We start from the raw sequence: 25,460 nt of genomic DNA, 5'->3' as shown, positions 1-25,460 counted from the left end.
TCTCCCAGCGTACAGCTTGATTGTCGAGAGATTCGATTCTCTCGACACTACTAAAACTGCTTTGGGGCGATAATGTTACGAGGAACATTGGCAGCCTATAACCCCCTCGCCTGGACTTCACCGTAGTGAAAGGCTTGACCCCGATAAAATCGAGATCGTCACTGGCTTTTTGGCGGAGCTCAGCTAAGAGCTCCTCCGGTTCCGTGCAGGAACTTATGCCCTTCAGAAGGACCGTCTTAAACTTTTCACTTTTGGGTGTGTAGCTGAAGAACTCAGCTGTGGCCTCTTTAAGCAATTCTTTTACTAGCTTGTATTCGGCCAGTGAGAAGCACTGGACCGAATAGCTCTTTTCTTTTTCATTCAAAATTTTTATAAGAAATTTGCCCTTAGTGGCCGACTTACATACCTGTTTTATGTCCTGTATGTCAACCCGGTAGGTCCTAATAGGTGGCACCTTCTCCTTCTTGGGCTGTGGTTGTTTCTGGTGTTGCTGCTGTTTCTGTTGTTGCTGCTGCTGTTTCTGCTGCTGCTGTTTCTGCTGCTGCTGTTGTTGTTGCTGCTGCTGTTTCTGCTGCTGTTGTTGCTGCTGCTGTTGTTGCTGCTGCTGTTGTTGCTGCTGCATTGCTTTGCTTGATGTCGATGGGCCCTCAACATCCGGGCCTGTCACTGCTGATGGCGGTTTTTTCTTTTGCTCCGCTCCTGTGTTTTTATTAGCGAGCTTGGGTTGTGATTGTTTTTGCTGCTGTGGTTGTTGTTGCTGTTGTTTCTGCTGCAGTTGTTTTTGCTGCTGTTGTTTTTGTTGCCGTTGAGCTGCCTCTTGTTTTACCTTCAGCTGCGTGACGAGGGGCTCCATTTCCTCCTTGAGCTTTCTGAGGTTTTCCTCAAATTGGCTGATGGTTGTTTGTTTGGCTTGCAAGGCCTTTACAAGTCTTGCCTCATCTTGGAGGTCCGCCTCTACCTCCAAAGCCTTCGTTGTCGGCGGGACTGTCTCTGGCTCCGATATGATTAAATCCATATTCGGAGACCTGAAAAGCCCCTCCCCACCTTCGGATACATATTCTGTCTTCTCAGACTCGGCGTAGTCTGAGAATTCACTTTCAGTTGTGATTCCTTCTTTAACCTTCTCCATTTTTTTTCTCATATCACGCCGCTTAGCGGAGTTGGTTCTTTCAACTTTATTGGGACTGTGTTTTTTTAGCTTCCTCTTCTTATTAGAAGTTGCTTCCATCCACTGGTCAGATACCTGACCAGATGTTGTTGCTGTTATTATTGGTACCGCTGCTGGCACCACCGTAACATCACCTGATGTGTTGGCAGAGGTATCTTTCGATACCCCAGCTTTTCTCTCCCTCTCCATCAGCATTTCTTCCCAATCAATAAAGTCGACAATTTCTCGATTGTGGAAAAAAGCAAGAATATTTTTCGTGCACTCCGCACGGGATTCGAACCCACGACCTCTGGATCCGTCTTCGGACGCCACCTCAACTAGGCTACCGATTAGTTAGTAAAACTTGTGGCTTACTGCCTTCTTAAATAAAAAGCCTTACAAATGCACTTTTAATTTGAAATTATCTACTATCCACTTTTAAACACTTGTTAACTCTTTGAAAGTCAAATAACGACTGATAGTCCATCGGACTAACCATCATGCCATGGGTACTATTATTTTTAACTCTTGACATATGAATGTGCATTAAGTATGAAATTTCTACTCGTTTAGAAATTATCTTTTGAAAGAGATTTATTGAAGATAGCAAGTAACGGACAATAAAGCGTATTTTATTATATATTTTCAAAATTAAGGCGGGATTTGACTTTAGTGAGCTCATCGAAGATAAAATTTCTTCACTACTTAATGGTATTGAACAAAGATCAATCTTAATTACTAAGTTATTCAATGAACTACTGTTAAATTCAAAAATAAAAATAGACTGATTGGAAAAAGTTAGCAAACAATTCGACTCTGCTATTTATGTCCAAGGTTTGGATAGCTCTAAAGAACATGGAATTAGGGGTTCCAACAGACTTTATTTTTAAGTTAATAAACGACTCGAACTATTTGCAATTGGTTTTGATAATACTTTCGATATTAAATCCCTACGAATTTTAATAAATTTTAAGTAATCAGCTTGATTTTCGAGCACGTATTTCTTATAGGCATGACTTTTTAATTTAGTTAAACCTTTAACCTGTTTAAACTTTAAATTTACTTCATTTAAAGAGCACGCAAAATATTTTTTTTCAAATTTGATGAAATAAAGTCTTTGCTCAAAATACGAAGAAATTGCTCATTGCCTTATATTGTATTGATTTAATTTTTAAAAAAATTCAAAATAAAGTAATCAAATAAAACGGAGTAAGTTTTCGAAATTCTAGTTTTTCAAGTACTTGAGAAAACTTTCAAGAACATGAACCTTGAGCAAATGCCATATTTTATTTGTTTATTTTTACTACCACAAAAACGTAAAATGAAAAATAAATAAGTTGCACTGGTGAAATTTGTCCAAAATTAAATCTTCTGCACTTTAAGGTTTAAAATCAAAAAAACTTACACAGCAATAGAAATTCATGTCATCACGCAAAACTTTTGCTTTGGCGAGTTGTTCCTGTGAGTCGTATTTTAATATATCTTCATCATCCTGACGATAGCCACTTTCACTTCCTTCTACATGAACATCCGAAAGAACTGATGACATATCTTGGTCTTGGTCTTCTTGTTCATCTTTTTCTGAAGGTTTTTCCGTTGGGATCAATCCCAGAACCAATTCATCTTCATCTTTTGTTTCGAAACAGAACTTTGGCATCTTGGCTACTTGTTCCGCTGGTATTCCCACGGTATTTTCAAAGACTTTTGTAATTTCATCCTTTTCGACAGCTTTTAGATTTTCTTCGTCAAGTTTTTGCTTTGATTCTGTTTCCTTGGGGACATCGATTGCAGCATCTATTTGAACTTGTTTCGGTATTGTTTCTTTCCATTCTGATGGAATGGAAATTGATCCTTCGTCAGTGAAGTTGTGTAGCTGGGTTACATCATCAATTTGAAGTGATTCTGGATGTGGTGTTTGAGTTGTTTTGATTGGAAAGTCATCAGTATTTGTAGGGAACGATTTCTTGATGTGAGCAATAAGTTCATCAATATTTGAGAACATGATTCCGTTTGCATCTGCTCTTTCCAATACGCCTATGACTTCTGGCAAATTCAGTTTAGGATAAAAACGTTCTCCTTCAAGTTGAGCAATACTGCGCTCATCTGATTTGAGAAAGGAAATAACACTTGAAGCGCTATCCAGATCATATTGGTTTTGCTGGGCACCTGCCTCGAGAAGTGTTTTTAGGCTTTCCATATTATTTGTTTCTTCTACTATTTCTGTTTTATTGCATGATGAACTAGAAGAAATTACATCCACTTCTTTGGGCTCTTCTTTAACGAAATCAAAACTTTCTTCAGAAGTACCATCTGTTATGTTTGCAAAAGATTTGATAGATTCCTGGTCAATGAAATTATAGCTCGCAGTATTTTGGGCTTTATCAGTGAATTGGTGTAACCATGTCCACGGAGGCCCAACTTCCTGCAACATTTGTAAAGCTTCTTTTTGAATATGGTCTTTTGCATTGTCCGCCATATTTTCAGCTTGTTCTTGTCGCTTGACATTAATTTTGTCTTCTTTTTTTCGAGCTTTCTTCAATTGTTCTTCGGATATATAATGTGGACCTTTAAAGTCATCTTCAGTAATTGGGTTTTCTTGTGCCTTTGTAGAAAAATAAAATACATTTTTACAATAGAGGTTTTTTAAATTTTTATAAGACCAACTCCAAGTGAATGGATATCAAACTTACATCTTGAAGAAGCAACATTATTGACTCGAAATCTTCACACTTGTCAAAAAGTTGTTTTGGATCGCCCAGATTGGAGCTTATCATGAAGTCAATGCTGGTAGTATCGTTAGTGGATGGCATTTCCAAAGGACAAGGAATCTGAGAAATTGAAAAATAAAACAAAAATTAATTTAAATTGAGTGTCAAGTTAGCAAAGTAACATTTAGAAATGGAATTGAAATAAAGAAGTTGTGACAATAAGCATGTTTTTGTTTAATGTTTTTCTAACTTTAGATTGACTTAGCTTAAGAAAATCACACATAAATCTCGTATTAAAATGTTTCTTACGCTATCAACGATTCAATGATTAATATTTTCAAGTTTGCTTGCCATTTGCATTTCCTAAATTTTTTAAATGTATTTTAATCTAACGGTATTCTATAAAAAACTATGTTAGGAAGTAAAGTTTAGATTACCAATATTATTCTCTACAGTTAAAAGGGGAACATTTTTCGTATAACGGGACTGTAAAGCTTGTATCTTGTCTTAACAGGGAAAATGACCCTATAATGACCCTGTTAAGAATATTATTCGAGCTTGGACGACACTTATGAGCAGTTCCCTGGCTATGACAAGTTAACATATCTGACTCCACCACATAATGAAATAATCATTATGATGATCGCAAGCCCAAAAACTGCAACACTTGCATAAATATAAACAACAACCTACACCATGGAGACCACACAACGATCAACAACGAACAACGAACATCGCTGACACTGCAGGAGATAAGGATCCCACGGTATCCAAGACCGAACCCAGACTCATGGCAAGATGATGACGGCAGTCTACCATCGACCGCGAAACTGCAAATACTTTGAATTAAATAAACTTTTTAAAAAGTAAATTTTGCAAGTAATAAAATTAATTTGACATACAAATTGTCTTAGGAGATTTATACGTCAAGCTAGGAAGAGAAGACATCGTGTGAAGAAGAATCGGGAGATACCGCCTGCACTACACCACCTCTGCCAACGGATTCAGGCAGAACGATTTCGCTGGAGGCGAGACGTTTTGGTAGCTAGTACGGAGCTCACACAACTTGATATCCACAAGGAGACATGGAAATCTTCAGATCAATCAACTGTCAATCCTATTGACCACATTGCGATATCAGAACGAATCTTCTCCAGTATACAGGATTCCCAAACATTCCGAGGGGCCAACATTGACTCGGTGGTAGCCAAGGTACGGCTATGGATATCCCGATCCAGGTCAAAACAATGAAGAACTGTAAGAAGATTCGACGTTAGACGCCTACAATCGCAAGAGACTGCCATGTCCTTTTACCACTGAGTCTCTAATAACCTCTGAAGAAGTCCTATGCTGCCTGAAATAAGCGTTGAAAACCAGTGGCAACATTGTCTTGCAGCCATCAGAGATGCCACCTCTGAAGTGTTAGGTTTCACACGGCCACAACAGCTGAACCTTGGTTTGACGGTGAATCACGACAGGCGCAAGCAGGTAAGCAAAGGGCATACAAAACGATGCTGTACAGGAAGAACATAGCTGCCCTCGAGCTCTAAGAGCAAAAGAGAAGAGAGGAACACCGGCTTCTTAGATGGAAAAAAGTGAGCATGAGTAGCGCGCGATATAGAAGATGAAGGGATGTCACAACAGGAATGAGATTCGTAAATATTACTAAAAGGTAAAAAAAAACTCCCAAGGGTACCAGCCATGAACCGAAGCCTGTAAAGACGATCAGGGGAACATCGTAGTAGAACCGCAGTCGATGCTAAGAATATGGAAAGATCACTTCTCCAAATTATATAACGGCGATGACGAACCGAATTCCGCTGTAAGGGAGATAGAACCGCTTAACCAAGACGAAGCTGATCAAAAATTCCGCCTACCCGACCTCGACGAAGTAAAGATAGTTATATCTAAACTGAAGTCAAACAAAGCTGCTGGAGCTGACGGCATCACTGCTGACCTATTTAAAGCAGCAGGCGATGACTTGGTAGGGAGCATGCACCAACTCATCTTCAAAATACGGTCGGAAGAAAGCATGGAAAGTCCACTATCCACCAAATATTCACAATACGGCAGATCTTTATCGATTTTAAAGCCGCGTATCACAGCATCAAAAGGGAAGTTTTGGCATCTCTGTCAAACTTTTAAGGTCGCAAAAGATCTCACCGATGCATTTGATGTCAAGAAAGGTTTAAGACAAGGAGATGCACACTGTCATGTGACTTCATCAATACTGTTATGGAAATAATTGTGCAAAACTTAACCGTCAACACTAGAGGCACAATCAAGCTTCCAAAAGTCCATTTTATTACTCGGATACGCCGAAGATATTGACATAACTGGAAGATCAAAGCGTGATTTCAGTGGTGCGTTTTTAAGCATTGCAAAGGAAGCGGAGGAGATGGTTTTAGTGGCCAATGAGGGCAAGACCAAGTACATGCTTATATCAAGAAAGAACATTATACGATGACATCTTGGACAAAATGTCGCCATGGTCAGCCATAATTTTGAGGTAATTGAGGACTTTGTCTACCTAGGCACCGCTATAAATTCAGTCAACGAAACCAGCGCTAAAATCAAACGAGGAATAACTCTGGCAAATCGCTGCATCTTTGGACTCGAGCATCTAAAACCACTATCTACAAGACACTAATCATCCCGGTTTGTATTTATAGCGTTAAAACTTGGACCCTGTCAAAGATGAGAGGTCTTAGGATGCTTCGAGAGAAAAATTCTTTGATTTCTTTGGAGGAGGGCTGGGAGCGACGCTGACCTGGTTAACAGAATTAAAGTCCAACGACTAAGATGGCTGGGCCATGTAGTTCCTTGAAGTTCCTTGAAACCATGATAGGTAATATGTCTTCACTAAACTGTTGTTGTAATTTAATTCCATTAAGGATTTTAGTAGTGGATTTGCATGGGGACTAATTCGTTCCATTTTCGGGAAGAAGATCTATTGGTAGGTACTTCATTAATGGTGCAACCTGAGTTGATTTGTATATTGATTCTAAACGTTCAACAGCTTATTATATGCGTAAACCTTTTATCTTCAGGTTTTGAAGGAAGTGGGAGCGAAGACATTGATAGTGTAGACATTACTTTGAATCATTTATCCGATGAATCCGATGATGAATGATGTCTTCAACCAAGACATTTTTGTAATCAGTATAAATAAAAAACATAGAAAACATCGCACTTTAATTAAATTAATTGTAGAATAACAAGAAATTAACTTTTATCGTTTCTTCGTGACTTAATTAAAGCATCAATAAAAAACATAGAAAACATCGCACTTACATTTAAAACTATCACGAAAAGGATATTGACTTTTAGTTGGAATATTATTTTAACCAGGCAATTAATCTTTCTGGCTTCTGGTAACAAAATTCAGAGAACAAAGAAAAGATTTATAAAAAAATTATGTCTGTAACAACTTTAATTAATTAAGATCTAATTTACAAAGAATTTGGATATACTTGCAAGTTTATTTAAATACATCGTTCATAAATTTCATTAACCATGTGCAAAATAGTAAAATAATTAATTTATCCTAATAGACATTCAAGGCGCGTTTAAGATCTAACTTCAAAGCTTACTTCAATAGATACTTAGCTCTGATGATGATGAGAGTATACCATATACCTACCCCTTTGTAATTTGACTTATCAAATTTCGCCTTGCAGGATGCGATTATAGTGTCCTTTAATAATGTTGCCGAAAGTACTCGTGGAAGCGATTCCATTGGTGTTTGCTCCTCTAAACCACCCCAAGGTCTGCAAAGATATTATCTAATTCTTGATGACAGTGAAACATTTAATTAGACCTTAACACTATACTATAGCCACAGAATATGCACATACACAAGCACATGAACACTCAAATCACCAGTATCCAGGGTTGCAAGATATCCGGTTTTGTTTAAAAAATGATTCATGACGAGAAAGTATTTCAAGTGCAAGCATTTTGAGGTCTGAACGAAATTAATGCAATAAAACTTTTAGAAAGATGAAGAAGAAAAACGATACCAATTATCGCAATAAAATATAAATATCTCAAAACACTGCAGCTTTTGAAATTTACCACGTAACCTGGCAAGCCTGCCACCATCTGCCACTTTGTATTTAAATCATTTTCCAAACGGCAACTTGATACACGAGGATCTGTATGATGTGTACATATACTCGTATGACGATGAAACCGTTTTAATTACCTACCTGCATTGAAGACAATGCTGACAGAGTGGCAGTGGCAGATATAGGCCTCCAGTTGATTCTAGGAGTTGCACCTGTGCTTATGCATATTGTGGGTGACATTATGTGTATATGAACACCTAAAGGGTTCGTTTATACATAGCTAGGTTGTTTATAGGTTAGGTTTTAGGGTGGGAAGGGTAGGTGTATATATATATATACTTACAGTACCAATTGACCATTAACGAAACACTGCTCCTGTGAACAATCCAGTTTAGCCACAAAGGTGTAACAGATCTTAAACATCCAAAATGGTATCCTTGCTAAGCCACCATCCATGTCATCAGTCAATAGTTCGCACAGCATCACCATGGTATCGTTTGGCGTCTATGATGAAGCAAACAAATACAGTATTATATATTACGCGTATATACACACAAATAATAAGGATCTCATCTTAAAGTTTAAGGATAAAATATATACGAAGAACGAACAAGATGCGAGCATAAATTCACGTTTATAGGGCAAAAGCATATAGAGATAGGATATAGAGTAGACCTAGGTACATATAGAACCAAAGTGTTTGCTTGGTTGAAATGTGGTGTTTGATGGTTCCTTGCACGCGCTTAAAGGAAAAGCTTAATTGCAAATTATTATAGCTGCATATGCCATTTGGTTGAGACTGTCTACATCGTTTTGAAGAAGTTTGTGGTTTAGAAAATGTTTTGATACCATCACAGCGCTAACGGAGATAATGATACGAGTATGAAATTCAATCAATAAAGGCTTTAAGTTCTTGGGTGATGCTGAGGAAACATTTTGGGACACATATAAGCTTACATTTCATTTGCTGCGAGAAGAATAATAATTAATTTGAATTAATTTAAATAAGCAATTGTTTGATAGGTGTTTATTTTTATTTGCATAGTTATGAAAAATTAAAAAATAATGGGATGTGACACACAATGACAACTTTCCATTCATTGATGCTTTTTAAATTATTTTTCTGTTGTTCTTAATAAGACAAATTTTTTTTCGAAAAGTAAGTTTAAGCTATTTTAAGTCGATGTATTACGGACATGTAACCAATTTAGCGTAGTTTCGAATTATCACTTTTATGGTCTATTGTATGATCAATTAGGGTCAAGATAATCAGATTTTTTTTTGTTTTAATTGTTAGTAAACAACCGTTATACAGTAAAGTACTTAAAACAGTTTCTGTTTGTCGAAACCTTAAACGGGTTTTTACTTTATTGTATTTGGGTAAACCTCTAACTTTGTAAACAACTTTGAAAAATTAATCCATTTTTCAAAAATCCATTGGAAATAAAGTGCACTACTGAATCCCACGAACTTGCTCCCGTATCCAAAGACTGTGTTTACAAATAGAACGCATATTTCTAAATTTAAAGCCAAGTTGTGGAAAGCCTTCAATATAAAATTAAAGAAAAATGTATCGATTTGTTTTGAGAAAATCGAATTTTTGATTTTTGACCAAAGCAGCAATTTCATTTATCATTTTTAATTTATGTCATTTTAAAATATGTAAGTCACAAAATATATTAAAACCATGGTGTTCAAAAACTTAAACTAAAACTCTCACGACCAGGTTCAATTTTGATGTTTGAGTGGCAACATATATCACCTATTACTCTGGTCTCCTTCAAACCTTAATTTTTAATTATCAACAATTTCTCACAATGGGCCATTAAACTGGTTCAAGTGTGTCCGTTTCCATCTTGGACAGCCACTTAAACCTAATTATCAACAAATAGTTGACAAATTTGTATTAATCCTAGGATTGTCATCGGTTAACTACACAAAAGACGAAACAATTGACAGTTGATAGTTGATAAATATCAAAGTTTAGCATTTAGCTAATTCACGCAAGTAAATATTTGGTGGCCTCAATTTATCAACAGTTAAGGAAGTTTCCGAAATAAATCAATTCGAAATATTAAAACGTTAAGGATAGACATTTTTTTTTCTGAGTATTGTTAATAGTTAAAATCAATAAAAGAGGACCTAAAAAGCTGCCTTGAGGAACACCAAAGTTAGAGAAGAAAAGACAAAGGTAAAGGCGATGTTACTTAATAAGATCACTGATTGTAGATAATAATTTGAGAGAACCGTCTTACAAGGCAAAAAAAGATTTATCAATAATCAATGAAGCTCAAGATATTGTTTAGTTAAAACTGTAAATTATTCAAATTAATTACAAAATTAATGGTATGGTTCACGTTACGCATCGAAACAATCAATTTTTTGAAAGAAACTTTTAGTGAGCGAAATTTCGTAGCCCTGTGGCGTAGCCTCCAATAACGTACAATTTAACACCGCATGACTATTACTTGTAAGGTTATGTGATATGTAGATAACCCGCTACGATTGGCATCTTGCAAAAAAACATTCTATAAGTTATTACAGCCCCAATTGCAACAAAATTGGTAGAAAATTGGGCCGCTCGTCTTTAACTGAAAAAGCATTCAAGAAATAGCAACAATACTTCGACTTAGAATTATACAATTTTTTGTATCAGCCAGTTTTTGAATCAAGTAAAATTATTTATTAGTTTTCAAATAAAAAAAAAACAATTTCAATCCAAAATATACCAAAGAAAGTATACACATAAAATATGTATTTTATATTTTAAAAGACATTTCATTTTCATGATCTTGGCTTAACAATCATTACTATTATTTTGATAGAAACTGAAATCAAATCCAATACTTCTTAAACGATGATCATAATTAAAGAATTATTATAAAAACAAGGTCAGATAGAAGCTATGAATAGTTTATAATAAGCGTCTGTGTCCATGGCTTACGGATTTAAAATGAACAAAAAAGGGATAGAAAAGATAGTAAATAAACTTTAGCGAAAATCAATATTTCCTTTACCAATGTCTCGCTGTATAGTTGCGAGGATAAAAAAAAATTAATTCCTTTTTAGGGATCACTTCTGCATAAAGTGTGGACAATCTCAAAACTCTTATCACACTTAAAAGAAAACACAAGCTAAGTGCCTCCCATCAGTAATGCGTAATTCCTATCATCAGACTAGGAAAGACAAAGTTTTAAGTTCCCAGTTAAAAAATAACTAATACACAACATAACGTTAAGTTGAAAAAAACAGCAAGATGTTAAAACGTCTAATAAAGGCTGATTTTTTAAAAGCTTTAGAAAAGTTTAAAAAACACATACAATTCAGAAAAAATGCATGAATCTAAAAAAAACTTTCGACTCAAATAGCTTTTCAAACATTAAAAATATTGGTTTCAAACTTATTTTATTTCACAGAAAATATTGTTTTCGATATTTAGTAATTTGTATATAAAAATCCAAAACTTCTTTCTTTCATAAAAAATAAAATCTACAAAAAATAGTGCGCAAATTTGGTAAAAATTGATACGAGTACATATAGACAAATCGACAGACGGGATAGGATGTTATCAGTGTGGGTCGCATCCCAGCCTCTTTTTCACGTACCCATTGAGCCAAAATGAGCTTTGTCGGTCAACAAAATTTTTCGGTAATAAATTGGATCTTCGGCCAAATTTCCAAGAACCCATTGACCAAAAAATGTACGTTCCAATAGGTCGTTCGGCTTCAATTCATGCAATAGCTGTATTTTGAAAGGCATCACACCTAAATCCTTCCGCAAAATTTTCCACTTTGTTGAATAAAAGAGGCCCAATTGTTGCGCACGGTGACGAATCAATAATTGATGGTCATCATTAACACTGGCCGATACAGCAGCGATATTTTCTTCAGTTCGCAATGGTTTAATGCCCAACAATGTAAATTTGGTGCGAAATTTAGTCACTATAGCCCGAATAGCCGCGAAACGTGCGTCAGCTGTTTAAAACAGTGTTGCCAAAAAGATAAAGCTAAAAAATCACCCTACATGTAACATTCTTTCTTGCAAACCAGAGATTGTTGCTTAGAGGATCAGAGAATTAAGTACATCTTTGAACCGAGGCATCTATATTAAACTACTCAATTTAACTAAACAATATGATCTAATTTTTTAGAGCAACACCGTAAAACGGCAACAACAGAAACTATAAGAAAGCCAGGAAGCACCACTGGATTTAATGCTAATAAATTCCTTGAATGTATTTTAATTTGTTTCAATAACTTCAGATCAATTTTGAACGTTTCAACTTGAGAGAAAAACCATTATTTTCGTCTATTAGCTAGCTACTTATACTTTTTTGTATTAAGATTTACTAACCTTTAACTTATGATTTGACATATTTTTGTTTCAAAAAAGAAGAGATATTATGGTGTTTTTTAAGGAATTCATTTTTCAAAATTGAACTGAACCAGTCAGAATTTCAATATATTTGTAAAACCGATCAAAATCAAGACCTTCTTATATAAAAGCTTTTTTTTCTAAAGAACTAGAGGATTGTAAAACTAGTATAATGAAAAACTAAACGGTTTTAAGGAATTTTAGGAATATAGCTCCTTTTTACTTACGCTTCGAATGAAGGGTAATTTTACTAAATTTCTTAAAAAAAGACATGCACACTTGGCCTTCAATACCCTTTATTATACAAGCCTCCGACCCTTACTTATTTATTTATTTTTTGTATTCTTAAATTGTCAAAAAATTTAAAACATCATATTCTTTTTTTAAAGCTTAACCCTTTATTAAGCTTTGGTATGGTTTGTCTCACATAAGTTTTGTAAGTAAATAAATTAGATTTAGGTCTAAATAATTTCCAACAAAAAAATTCCCCTCATATTAAACCAAGAATAAAATATTCTTTTATTTCTTAATGGAAATACTTTTCTATGAAAGCTTTTCTTTTCGATTATTTATAAAGAGATTCTCAATAATAATTGCACCTATAACTTCCCTTAGGAATACTTCTAAAGAGTAAAAGAATATGAATTTGTTTCTCAAGGTAGCTAGGGTAGGTAAGGTACTCAAGTTTATTTAGCTCGGTGGTGTCTTAACTTTTGCTTTCACCTCTTCTACGAACAAGAAGTAGGTACATAGTATCTTATAGGTATACCAATATACATAGGAGCAAAATAAAAACACTTTCAATAAGAGTCTCTCTAAATCCACTTACCTCGTTCAAGGATCCAATCATTACGGCAAGCACCTTCAGCCAGTGAACTTGAGGCCAATTCAACATCCGGCAAAGTGATAAGTACTTAAGCAGATCATCCTGTTGGAAAATATTGAAGTACAGCATTACTTTCATCTTCTTTGACGTTTTTCTTTTTCTTCTTCAAAAAACGAAACAAAATAAAAACAACATCACGAAAAACATGAAAAACAAAAATAAAAGGAGTAAAATTGTATCCTTACTCGCGCGTGTTGATGGAAATGATGGCGATGGCGTTGGCAACAAAAACAAAAATCGATAAAATTATATTAAACCAACATAACTATGAGAGCACAGCTAGACCAAAAGACCAAAAAAGCAGCCAAGCAAAAGATTACAAGAAAAACGCGCGTAAGTAATTGCTCGAAACAATATTCCTTGAGAAACCCTATAAAGGACGAAAAAACGGTATACCTACCTACCAAACTACCGCTACTCTTTGCTCTTATTCCTATCTAAGGGACGTCGTCGTTGTACCAACTTACCAGCTTGCAGGACCAAGGCCACCAACTTCCGGTTGGTACGAGCAAAAATTTTAAACGGATTTCATATAAAAGACCAAATTAAAAAGAAAACAAAAAAGAAAAGAAAATAGAAACAAAGCCGGAAACACAAAAGGATTGAAGCTCGCAACCTACTCGTCGTAGGCCGAAGCGGAAAAAGAAAACACACAGACATAGCATTGTATACGCGGTTGTCCTCTCTTACCTCATCCAAACAGAGGGCCTTCCATCGCTCCTGCAGAAGGCACCGGCTAATGAAGAATCCTTTTCCGACCTGATTTTTGTGTTCCCAGTATTTAGTTGGAACATGGCCAGGAGCGCCCACCATCAACAAGAAAGGAAGGATGTGAATGGCCAGATTTCGTAGGTTTGACGGTGTGTTTGATTGCCAGCATCATTCGTTGCGTTGGCGTTGGCACGAAGGAGTTGGAAGTTCAGATAGCAGAAATGGTAACAATAAGGTTAGTCAGTTATGTAAAAGCTATCTCAACAACGTCAGAGCTTCAACTTTTTTTTGTTTTTTTGTTAAATACAAACCTGAGCGACGAGCACCTTTAAGTATCCCTTTGTTATGCTGCCTTGTCGGCAGGCTCGTTCTAAACGGATTTTAGCCGGAGGTGGTGCGTTATTTGCCAAGCAACGAAAATAGGCAGCCGACCATCTGAGTAAGTCGTATGGCTGAGTGCGAATGGCAGCTGTGAAAATGAAAAGTGAAATTCTTGTTAAAAACAAACAAAAATCCTGCAAATAAAAGTACAAAAAACTTTTTCTACCAAGAATCATCATCATCATCATCATCGTCGTCGTGTACAACTATTTTTATTTTAAGGACATAGAGGAGAACAATACGAACAGAGAATTCAAAAGGATATAATAACTCAAATACCAGACGAATGAAAATTTTAATTAAATCGTAAAATGTTTTGGCTCTTACATTTGTGGTATTTTGATATTTAAAGTTAGGTGGGTTATTGAAGGTAGCCTTGCTTTGCTAGCTAGATAGCTAGCCGGAGCTGGAGCCAGAGCCAGAGCCACGCCACACCACGCCAAACTACGCCACTATGCAAAGTAGGAATTGTTCAGCTTCGGCCCCTTTGGTGGTTTTGATTTATTCATACAAAAAAGTTTGTTTTTTTTCGTATCCTTTTTTTATGGTGAAATATAGAATAAGGCTTGACTCCGAAGAGCAAAAGTAATATAATATAAATTCTGTATGTGAACTTCAGATACCTACATGGGCCTGGAAAGATGTCAAGAATTCGTTGTAAAAAAAATGTAGATAGCCTAACAAGGTTTTAAGTGGACGAAAGGGCCGAGTGAATTTCTACTACGTACAGTTAAATTGTCCTTAGTGGCTTAGAACTTTTTTAAATTCCATAGAAATGCAGGGGGGTGGCATAAGCCGTGAGATTATCTATCTAATCGGGTCTTTTGACACACACAAAAAAAGAACACACACTTAAATGATAGCTTGAGACATATATTGCTTTGGTCAGAATAGTGCCACTTTTTGTGTTTTAATACCAAAAGTTGTATAACTTTCATTCGATTTTGAGTTTGAAGCCACCGCAATCATAAAAGACTTAAGGCGGATTCATTGAAATGACTGTGATGTTCATGTCTGAATAATTGTCCCTGTGTGACGGACAAGCTCTTTTCGTTTTTTATTTGCTGATCTTTCTAAAGTTTCTCAGTATTAGTTTGATGGAATCAATAAATATCGGTAGAGCTAAGGGTCTAACCAAGGAGGGAAATAGGCCAAACTTGAGCTCACCGGTATCTCGGGAAAACCACCCGTTTTATTGCCAGCAACATTAGAAAAAATTCAAACCAAAAAGAGTCAAGAAAGTCACATCATTTCAGGGAAGGCGGGCTAAGATCGACTGTTGCACAGTTTATACAGAAGGCAGACCATATGCGACACGAAAAAAATTAGAAAAAAACACCATTGAATGGTGCACGCAAATTGGCTTCCATGTAGATGTAGGGAAGCTATATGCTTGTCTAAAGTCTGGAAGGAAGATGTGCTAACTTGCACCTCCACTTGGTGGCCCCTGGGCACAAGTTAGAGAAATCAGTGCAGCTCGATGATGAAAGATGCTGTTCAATTCATAGTTATTGAAAAAGGCACAGCTTCGAACTGCACTGAGAAAATTCCCAACTTGTGAGCGAACGCAAGAAGCTACGGTTAACATCCTTCCTAAGATTAAATCTTGCGAAAGATGGTTAATACAGGACTGTCGTCCTTCCTCATAAATTCAGTAAAATACAAATCTAATGACTATTGTCTTCGGTATTTCATATACAATTAAAATAAGTCTGAAATAAAAGTAAAAATCATTTTTAGGAATGATGTAAATTGTAGATAAAGCTCCGCGGATTGCATTCCACAAGAAACCGGGCGACCACTTCTTAGGGTTATCTTCCCTAGATGTCACTTCATCAAAGACTAAATTAACAACCACTGTAGATGTGGTTTCACGGGATATGTTGTAGCCCCCTGGTTAATTCCAGGAACATATATGGGATGGCCTCCTTGTGAGATTATTATGGTTGTTATTGGTTTTTTTTTTTACCCAAAAAAATCAATATATAGATGGCCTAAGCCAATACCAAAGGTTAACAAATAAGTGAATTTGTAATGTCTTGGAAGCTTAGAAAGAGGAACTCACTCAAAGCATTTCGATAAATAAGAGAGGGTAACTCTTTGCGTATATCCCTTTTGGTATTTTCAAAAACTAAGCGAAAAAACAATGTCCTATAGGGTTGCAAGTGTAAGAACTCGCCACCAAATTAAGGTTTACTTTCAGGTGTTGGTGTTGTAAGTAATTTTCTTAAGCTGCACGCAAATCACCGTAGGTGGAATCGAGCTTGGCATACCGTCGTCTTATGTAATGAAAAAAAAAAACAATTACTTTGGACGGACCTGATGGATATTGCTGCTATTTACGTGATGAGGCGGTGTAATGGCATGGAAAGCAATCATCTATTACGGGACTGTGGAGCTGGATTTTTAAATCTCTTAAATTATGGCTTTTCGATTCTGGAACGGACTTTTCCGCAGTTTTCTGAGCTCTTTTCTGGACAACGATGGAGATAATGCATCAATACATACCGCACGGACCACAAAAGCCTGAGTTCATGGCTAGCCTTTTTCTCTTAAGCTAAACATTATGGAAAACGTGTAGGGATGGCTCTCAAGAAAAGTCTGCAAAGGAGAACTGCAATACCAAAAAACCGAAGAGATTATTGAAGCCATAAAACGGTCTTTGGCCCAAACTTCGCTCAATTATCTGACAACGCTCTACAAACCCATACACCACAGGTTACTTGAAGTATTTCAGAAATCAGGAGGCAGTACACATTATTAAATATTATTTATGTAAATCCATTTGATATAACCAGTATTTAGCTAAACCATAAGATATTTTATAATTTTCTTTACTTTCAAGGGTTTTACAGGATTTATATCTTGTCCCCATTCATGTCACACACAAAAAAACAAGTACGTTTTATGACGTTCTTTTGAAAAACCGTCCCAAGACTTGTCTTTATCAACTTAATCCGAAAATGTTTGCTTGCAATATAAATTTAATACATTCCTCATTCATTCTAAATTGGAAAGAAGTATCGGTAAATAAAAACGAAAAAATCTTGTCTTCATTCATGTGGCACGAAGTGTAAGTTGTAGAAGATTATGAAAGTTTGAACTTCAATTCAAATAAAACACAATACAAATCTTCTTTAGTCTTACTTACTTACTTAAGGTGGCGCTACAGTCCGGGGCGGACCTGGGCCTCAACCAACAAAAGTATCCAGCCAGCTCGGTCCCTAGCTAGCTGTCTCCAGTTTCGCACGCCAAATTGGTTGAGGTCCTCTCCCACCTGCGTGCGCCACCTGAGTTGCGGTATTCCTCTACTGCGCCGTCCCTCGGGATTGGATTCGAAGACCTTCCGGGCTGGAGCGTTGATGTCCATCTAAGCCGTTGGACTTTAATTCTGCTAACTAAGTCAGTGTCGCTGTACAGCCCGTACAGTTCGTCGTTATATCTTCTCCTCCATTCTCTATCTATGCGTACGGGACCAAAAATGAGAACCGGGATGATGAGTGTCTTATAGATGGTGATTTTAGATGGTCGAGAGAGGACTTTACGTCTCAATTGCCTTCTAAGTCCAAAGAAGCAGCGATTTGCAAGAGTTATTCTTCATTTGATTTCAGCGCAGGTGTCGTTGTCTGCATTAATAGCGGTAGACAAAGTCCTTAACTACCTCAAAGTTATAGCTGTCCATGGTGACGTTTTGTAAAAGACATCGTTGTTCAGTGTCCTTTTTTGATGACAGCATATACTTGGTCTTGCCCTCATTGACCACTAAGCCTATCTTCTTCGCTACCGTCGCAATGCTCAAAAACGCTCTACTGACATCACGCTTTGATCTTCCAATAATGTCAATATCATCTGCGTATCCAAGTAATTGGATGGACCTTTGGAAGATTGTGCCTCTAGTGTTAACTGTTGAGTTTTGCACAATTCTTTCCAGAACGATATTGAAGATGTCGCATGACAGTGCATCGCCTTGTCTTAAACATTTTTTGACATCAAATGCATCGGTAAGATCTTTTCCGACCTTGATAGAGCAGCCTGCATTCTCCATCTTCATTCTGCACAAACGAATAAGTTGGACAGGTATGACAAAACTAGACATTGCTCGGTAGAGCTCTTCCCTATAGATGCTGTCATACGCGGCTTTCAAATCGATACTGAGATGGTGGGTATCGATTTGAAGTTATTGGGTTTTTTCCAAGATCTTCCGTAGTGTGAATATTTGGTCAATAAAGGACTTTCCTGGTCTGAAGCCACACTGATAAGTGCCAATCAGGTTGTTGACAATTGGCTTCAGACGTTCACATAATACGGCAGAGAGGAACTTATACGGAATGTTATGGAGACTGATGCCTCTGTAGTTGGCGCAGTCTAAAGGGGCTCCTTTCTTATTTATCGGGCACACTATGCTGATATTCCACTCATCGGGCATGCTTTCTTCCGACCTTATTTTGTAGATGAGTTGGTGCATGCTCCCTATCAAGTTATCGCCTGCTGCTTTGAATAGTTCGGCAGCGAAATTTACGAACCTCATTCCTGTTGTGACATCCCTCTATCTCCTCGATCGCGCGCTTCTCATGCTCTCTTTTTTCCATCTAAGAAGCCGGCGTTCCTCTCTCCTCTTCTGCTCGTAGAGCATGCGAGCAGCTCTAGTCCTCTTAGGCAGCGTAGTTTTGTATGCCTCTTGTTTCGCTGCGTGCGCTTGCCGGCATTCGTCGTCAAACCAGGGGTTTCGCTGGGGTGGCCGTGTGAAACCTAGCACTTCAGAGGTGGCATCTCTGATGGGTACAAGGCAATGTTGAAACTGGTTTTCAACGCTTAATGCAGGCAGTACCCCTTAATAGGTTATTAGAGACTCGATCGGAAAAGAACAGTCTCTTGCGATTGTAGCCGTCTAACGTCGAATCTTCTCACAGTACTTCCTTGTTTTGGCTTGGATCGGGATATCCGTAGCCAAACCTTGGCTACAACTAGTGGTCCGAGTCAATGTTGGCCTCTCGGAGTGTTCGGATATTCTGGATACTGGAGAAGTGTCGTGCGTCGATCGCAATGTGGTCAATCTGGCTGACGGTTGATTGATCAATAGATTTACATGTCCCCTTGTGGATATTAGGATGCGTGAACTGCGTACTAGCTACCAGAACGTCTCGCCCCGCAGTGAAATCGACCAGCCTGAATCCTTTGTTGAAGGTGATGTTGTGCAGGCTGTCTCTCCCGATTATGCCACCAAAGATGTCTTCTCTTCCTAGCTTAGCATTAAAATCTCCTAAGACAATTTTAATGTCATAGCTAGGGCACTGCTTATATGTCTTGTCCAAGAGCTCGTAGAATATGTCTTTGGTGTCTTCATCTTTCTCCTCTGTTGGGGCATGCGCGCATATTAGGCTTATGTTGGCGAATTTAGCCTTGATGCGGATTGTCGTGATGCGCTCGCTCACTTTGTTGAAATTCAAGACTTTTTGCCTGAGCCTAGTTCCAACAACAAATTCACACCCAAATAGACGCTGTCTTTGTTCTCAGTAGCAGTCGCCGTAGTAGATATCGCAGTCTTTTAGTTTGCGTTTACCCGGTCCATCCCATCGCACTTCTTGGATGGCTGTAATATCTGCCTTGCAGCAGTTTAGGGCTTCCGCTAATTGTTCGGCTGCACGTGGTCTGTTAAGGGACCCCCTAACATTCCACGTGCGTATCCGAAGTTTGTTGTCCTTATTTCGTTTGCGTGGGTTGTCAACAGTGAATCCGTTCGTATCCGAGGCTTAGTATAACTCCAAGGAAGGGGAGCCGGATAAACCGCTCCTTACTGGCCTTAACGTGTTGAGCAGTTACTTTAAAATAGTGCTTAAATAACAATACCAAATCCTGAACGAAGCCTTCTGAACGCACCTGAAATCAACTCTACAAAACGAACCTTATGAATCTTGATACAAATTTGTTTAGTCAATTAACTTAATACAACTTGAAAATATTAACAATTCTATTTATATTGCACTTATTTCGATTATACACTATCTTCTTCCTGACGGCAAAAGCCAATGCTAGAACAGTGAAATTAAAACAAAAACAATGAACAATTAATGTGATAAATAAAATCACATTTTTGACTCTTCAGCCGGTGATCGTTTATAGTTGACCTGTGTGGTGGGGTTCAACGTTGCCCCTTCCCCGATGGAGAAGTTGTGGGTATTCGAGCTGTATCGCCTAGCATCGAAAAGCCGAATTTTTATAAGTTCATTACTATTGCAACGAGGTCCTATACAATGGGGCTCGAATCAACAGAATTGATAATTTCATGGACATACTTGATCGTGGTCACATTGCAAGAGCTACATTATATGTTCAACGAACAATTTAATTTTCGGGACGTCCTATCCGAACGATGGGTATTTTTAAAGTTAAGTTAGTTGTAAGTTATTGTAAGGCTTATTTTATGAATTTTTTCTAGCGTTAAGATAGTTTTAAAAATGCAAAAGGCCTTTTTTTCCATGGGTACTGCCTCTAGCGAGAAATTGACAAATCCTTAAAGAGTATAATTCTTGTCTTGAAAAGTCATGCTTTCAAATAGCCGTTCGGATTCGGCTTGAGATTATAGGTCCCTTTCAATACTGACAAAAATACTCTTACACAGGAATGGTTGAGAGTTGTAAATAACTAATCATTACTTAACAACGTACTGTTGCGCCACCTTATTTAATTTCTATTGCAACAATATGTAAGGAGCCAATTTTTTGGGAACTTTTTGAATGATATCATTGTGAATCGCATTCCAGCCTCTTAATTTACAACTAAATATTGAATAATATCTAAGAAATGTATTTAATTTAATATTTTACTTAAATTAAGGTTAATTTAATAGCTCTATCATTTTGGAATAATTAAAAAATACATACAATTACTAAATTGTCTTCTTGAAACTTTAATAAATTGCTCATTTTAACAGCAAGTTTTTGAACTTGGCTCAAATTACAAAAGTTAATTTGACTGTCTAGCTATGATAAATAATTTTATCAAAATCTAATTTTAAATAGTTCTCATTTCTAATTTCATAAAATAGAACAAACCTAAAGTTTCTAATTAAAGGAGAAAAGGTTTATAATTACCTATGTACCTAAATATCAACATATATGCATTAGACTGATTCAAAATAAATAAAATGTCTTCGATTTAAAAAGAAAATGCCATAGAAAGAATCCTTTCTATCAAAATCCTTTCCATTTTTATTTCTTGGGGTTTAAGTTGAAAACCTATTAGAAACGGCTTAAACTGCGTCTGGGAGGGAGAAGGCTGAAAGTAACACGTCTTGGACTCAACGAAATTGACAGTTGAAGCTAAATCAGAAATATTTCTGCCTAAAAAAAAACAAATGTAAGAATGTGTCTAAACTCACGATTAAACTTTCAAAAATTCGTAACGCTTGGCTTAAAATGTTAAAACTACTATTTCATAATCCTCTTAACAGAATTCACCGTCTTAATAGCTTATAAAACAGTAATAACACTTTTTAGACAAGATAACAAATTATTCGTCCGTCGACAGAAGCTTTCCAATAAATCGATAAAATTTATGGGACAACATTTTTTGGTACAAATATCGCACAAGATGTGATTGCACATAATGGGTTAGAGTTATCTGGTACTCGATCAAAAATTAATGCTTGCCGAGATTGTTTTTCTGCGGTCGATACCGAAAAGAAAATGTTAAAAGACTTTCGACCTATTTCCTTGCTTTACAACATAGAAAAGCTCTTCAAGAAAATACGAGTTGAACCAGTCAATATTCTCTTCTGAGGATAAAAACATTATTCCTCAAACTTAATTATTAAAACAATTATTCCGAACCTAAAATCTAAGAAATGCTTGATTTCATTAAACATAGACATTGAATAAGCATTTGATAATCTAAAACTAAACAATCGGATCCTTTACAAATACTATCAGGAATTTCACAGGGATCAATATTGGGTCCATTTTTGTTTAACAAATATTTCTATGATTATCCATTTGGTTATTTGGCATTTTTAGACGATACCGTCATAGTAGTCAGTGACGTGCGAACACATCAAGCTCTATTTAAAATAGATTAAAAGGTACCCTTACTTCTAGGCTATCACCAAAAGTGGGATTTAATTTTAAATACGGAAAAATGTAGCTGAACATTACCATTCTTTAGAAACGTTAGAGAAAAAGGTCATCGTATGGCTATTAAATAAAGTAAAGCTACTCGTAACGTATCATTACGAACCGAAATGAAAAACTTAGATATTCACTTCTATAATAGATTCCTTTGCAATGACCAAGCCTGAAAGACATTATGTAGGGCCAAATTTTCCATTGCAAGATTTAATCTCGCTTTAAGCTTTTAAGTTTACTAATTCAAGACTACCCGTGGCGTAATGGTTAGTGCGTAGTCTTGTCAGAGGTCGTGGATTCAATCCCTGCTTGTGCCATCTTAAGTTTTTTTACGATTACTGACTCTTGCAGGGAATCGAGTAATTCTTGTCATGAAAGCTGCTAGCTCAAATTATTCGGCTTCAACCTCGAACCGAAGGCGACAAAGACGAAAGTTAAAACATTATAGTGGAACGACAGTCAATGCTCAGGTTATGGAACGACAACTTCTGCAGACTGGATAACGGTGACAACGAATTTTATCTCGCTGTCAGGCAGGATGATATATTTAACATAGACGACTTAGAGAAAATAAAGGTTCCCATATCTAAATGCCGAGCTTTTCAAAGCAGCTGGAGATAATTTGGTTAGGAGCATGCACCAACTTATCTGTAAAATATTGTCGAAAGAAAACATGCCCCATGAACGGAACCTCAGTATTTTTTGCTCGATTATGAAAAAAGGAGACCCTCTAAACTGCACTAACTATAGAGGCATGAGTGGACTTAACATCGCTTACAAAATTTTCTCTGCCGTAATATGTGAACGTCTAAAGCCAATCGTCAACTACCTGAAAGGTCCTTATCAGTGTGGTTTTACCTAGGCCAGGAAAGTCCATGGGCGATCAAAAGTTCACATTACGGCAGATCTTGGAAATAACCCAAAAACTCAAACAGACACTCACCATCTTTTCACCGATTTCAAGGACGTATATGACAGCATCTGCAGGGACGAGCTGTATAGAGCCATGTCTAGTTTCGGCAGCCTTGCCTAGCTCGTCCGTTTGTGCAAGGTGACCATGGAGAATTCACGCTGCTCCATAAAGGTTGGAAACAACTTAACAGAACCATTCGATGTCAAAAAAGGTATTAGACTAGGAGATGCTCTGTCATGCGATATCTTTAACATCATCCTACAAAAAATAGTGCAGAGGTCCCACGTCAACACTAGATGCACTATCTTTCAAAAGTCTTTCCAATTAAATTCATATGCTGACATTGACATAATCGTGATATCAATGGGCTCTTGTGAGTATTGAGGCAGAGCGTCAAAAATGGAAACACAAAAAACAACATATTGTCATCAAGAGAGGAAGTACCTATAACACCGACGTTTCAGTCAAAACGTCGATGGTGACGACGTAACTTTGAGGTAGTTATAGACTTTGTCTACCTAGGCTCCGCTATGAACACAGAAAACAACACCAGCGCTGAGGTCAAAGCTGAGGTCCAGAAGCGTGGACTATGAAAAAAGCGGATGAAAGCACCTTTGGTCGGTTCGAGAGAAAAGTTCTTCTCGTGATCTACGGTCCCGTAAGCATGAAACGACGAGCTGTACGGGCTGTACAGTGACGTTGACTTAAACAGAAGGGTAAAAGTCGAACGACTAAGATGGCTGGGTCACGTAGAGCACATGGAAACTAATGTTCCGGCCCGAAAAGTCTTCGATGACACACTTACAGCAAGCCGCAGTAGAGGAAAACCGAGGAACTGGTGGCGCGCACAAGTGGAAAGTGGAGACACCTAGATATTAACCGAGCTAGATGGAGAAGTTTGTTGGGTGAGGCCCTAGTTTACACAGGACTGTAGCGCTAACTTAAGTAATGTAAGATTCTGCTTAAAACTGCACGTTGAGAGTTGTAAGTCACGAGGCCGTAGTTCTCAAAGGACTGATGCGCCACCTAATATATTTTTTGAAATTCCAAGGTCTTTTAGTTTTTTCGAATCAGGCTAATGTATACCTTCATTAATTGGGAACATATGATATATGCGGGCTAATTTGGTATCAAATGCAAACTATTTTGTAATTAAATAGGTTTTGTTTATTTGCGTAGAGGTAAATAAAGTTCCTATGTACATACATATGTATTTATGCGGCTACATGAAGCTATGCACATGTATACATAAATATGTACATATTTAGCACATTCATAATGTCAATATGATCTAATGCACAGTTAATAGAATTCTATTTATAAATCATTACGAACTCGTGTAGCTTACCTTTTGCGTAGGTTTTGAGAATATTTGGAAAAGTCTCCGGAATTGCAATTTGCTCCGAACAATATAACTGAACCATGCCACACTTTTGAGTTTGACATGGAGGCAACATTTTATATGAATTTTATATTTAAACACGAACAAAGGAAAAACTTAAAATATCAATTAATTTTGCTGAATTCACACTTTTTACATTTAGTGACACTTCTCTAACGTTCTTCTCGCAGACAATATTTTGATAGTTTCCTATCTTTGCATAAACTAAAAGTAGTTTTCTTTTGAAATTTCGGTGTAAGGTTAGAATTTTGTATTCTGTTTGTCCAAATACTATCACCAAGGATACTCATACACCAACCCTTATCCGACAGCTGTCGGTAGCAAAGCCCAACATATAGCACCATATTATATCAACTTGAACATTGTAAGGGGATAGTTGATAGTGCTTGAGTTTCATTGTTTGTTTTCAAAATTCTTGTTGCTTTAGGAATAACATAATTTGCAAATCCTAATAAAATATTCAAATATGTAAAGTGTATAAATATTTAGAAGTATTTGAAGCACATATTGTAGAAATAGTTTCTCTTAGTTTTTGATTTCAGATTAGAAAGGTAAACAGAGTTTAGGAACAGAATTAATACACTTTACCATAAAATATTAAAGGAGCCCATTTTTAAGTTTATTGATAAAATATTTTGATTAGTAAATTTAGTTTTGCATTTTTTACAAATTAGTGAACTTCAATCTAAGACCAAAAAAATCAAATTTTATTGCCACGAAGCCTTTCAGCATTTCCCAAATCATCGAA

The 25,460-nt window shown here is 36.8% G+C and overlaps 1 protein-coding gene across 1 annotated transcript in view; it reads right to left on the bottom strand.

Annotated features, from left to right (window-relative positions):
• LOC129940818 (uncharacterized) overlaps window positions 1-24,927 on the bottom strand; it is a 34,658-nt gene extending 9,731 nt beyond the window's left edge. Inside the window, exons 1-8 of the mRNA XM_056049313.1 lie at window positions 24,659-24,927; window positions 14,208-14,365; window positions 13,876-13,944; window positions 13,129-13,227; window positions 8,269-8,429; window positions 7,499-7,625; window positions 3,838-3,975; window positions 2,553-3,749 (exon numbers count right to left, since the gene is read on the bottom strand). Coding sequence (XP_055905288.1) covers window positions 2,553-3,749; window positions 3,838-3,975; window positions 7,499-7,625; window positions 8,269-8,429; window positions 13,129-13,227; window positions 13,876-13,944; window positions 14,208-14,365; window positions 24,659-24,767 — 2,058 coding nt within the window. The 5' untranslated portion in view covers window positions 24,768-24,927. The remainder of the gene's footprint in view (window positions 1-2,552; window positions 3,750-3,837; window positions 3,976-7,498; window positions 7,626-8,268; window positions 8,430-13,128; window positions 13,228-13,875; window positions 13,945-14,207; window positions 14,366-24,658) is intronic.
• Between the last annotated feature and the right edge of the window lie 533 nt (window positions 24,928-25,460).

Source organism: Eupeodes corollae, chromosome 1 (assembly GCF_945859685.1).
Source record: "Eupeodes corollae chromosome 1, idEupCoro1.1, whole genome shotgun sequence".
Lineage (NCBI taxonomy): Eukaryota > Metazoa > Arthropoda > Insecta > Diptera > Syrphidae > Eupeodes > Eupeodes corollae.
Note: the sequence above shows the minus strand (reverse complement) of the source record. Positions and strands in the feature narration are given on the sequence as shown.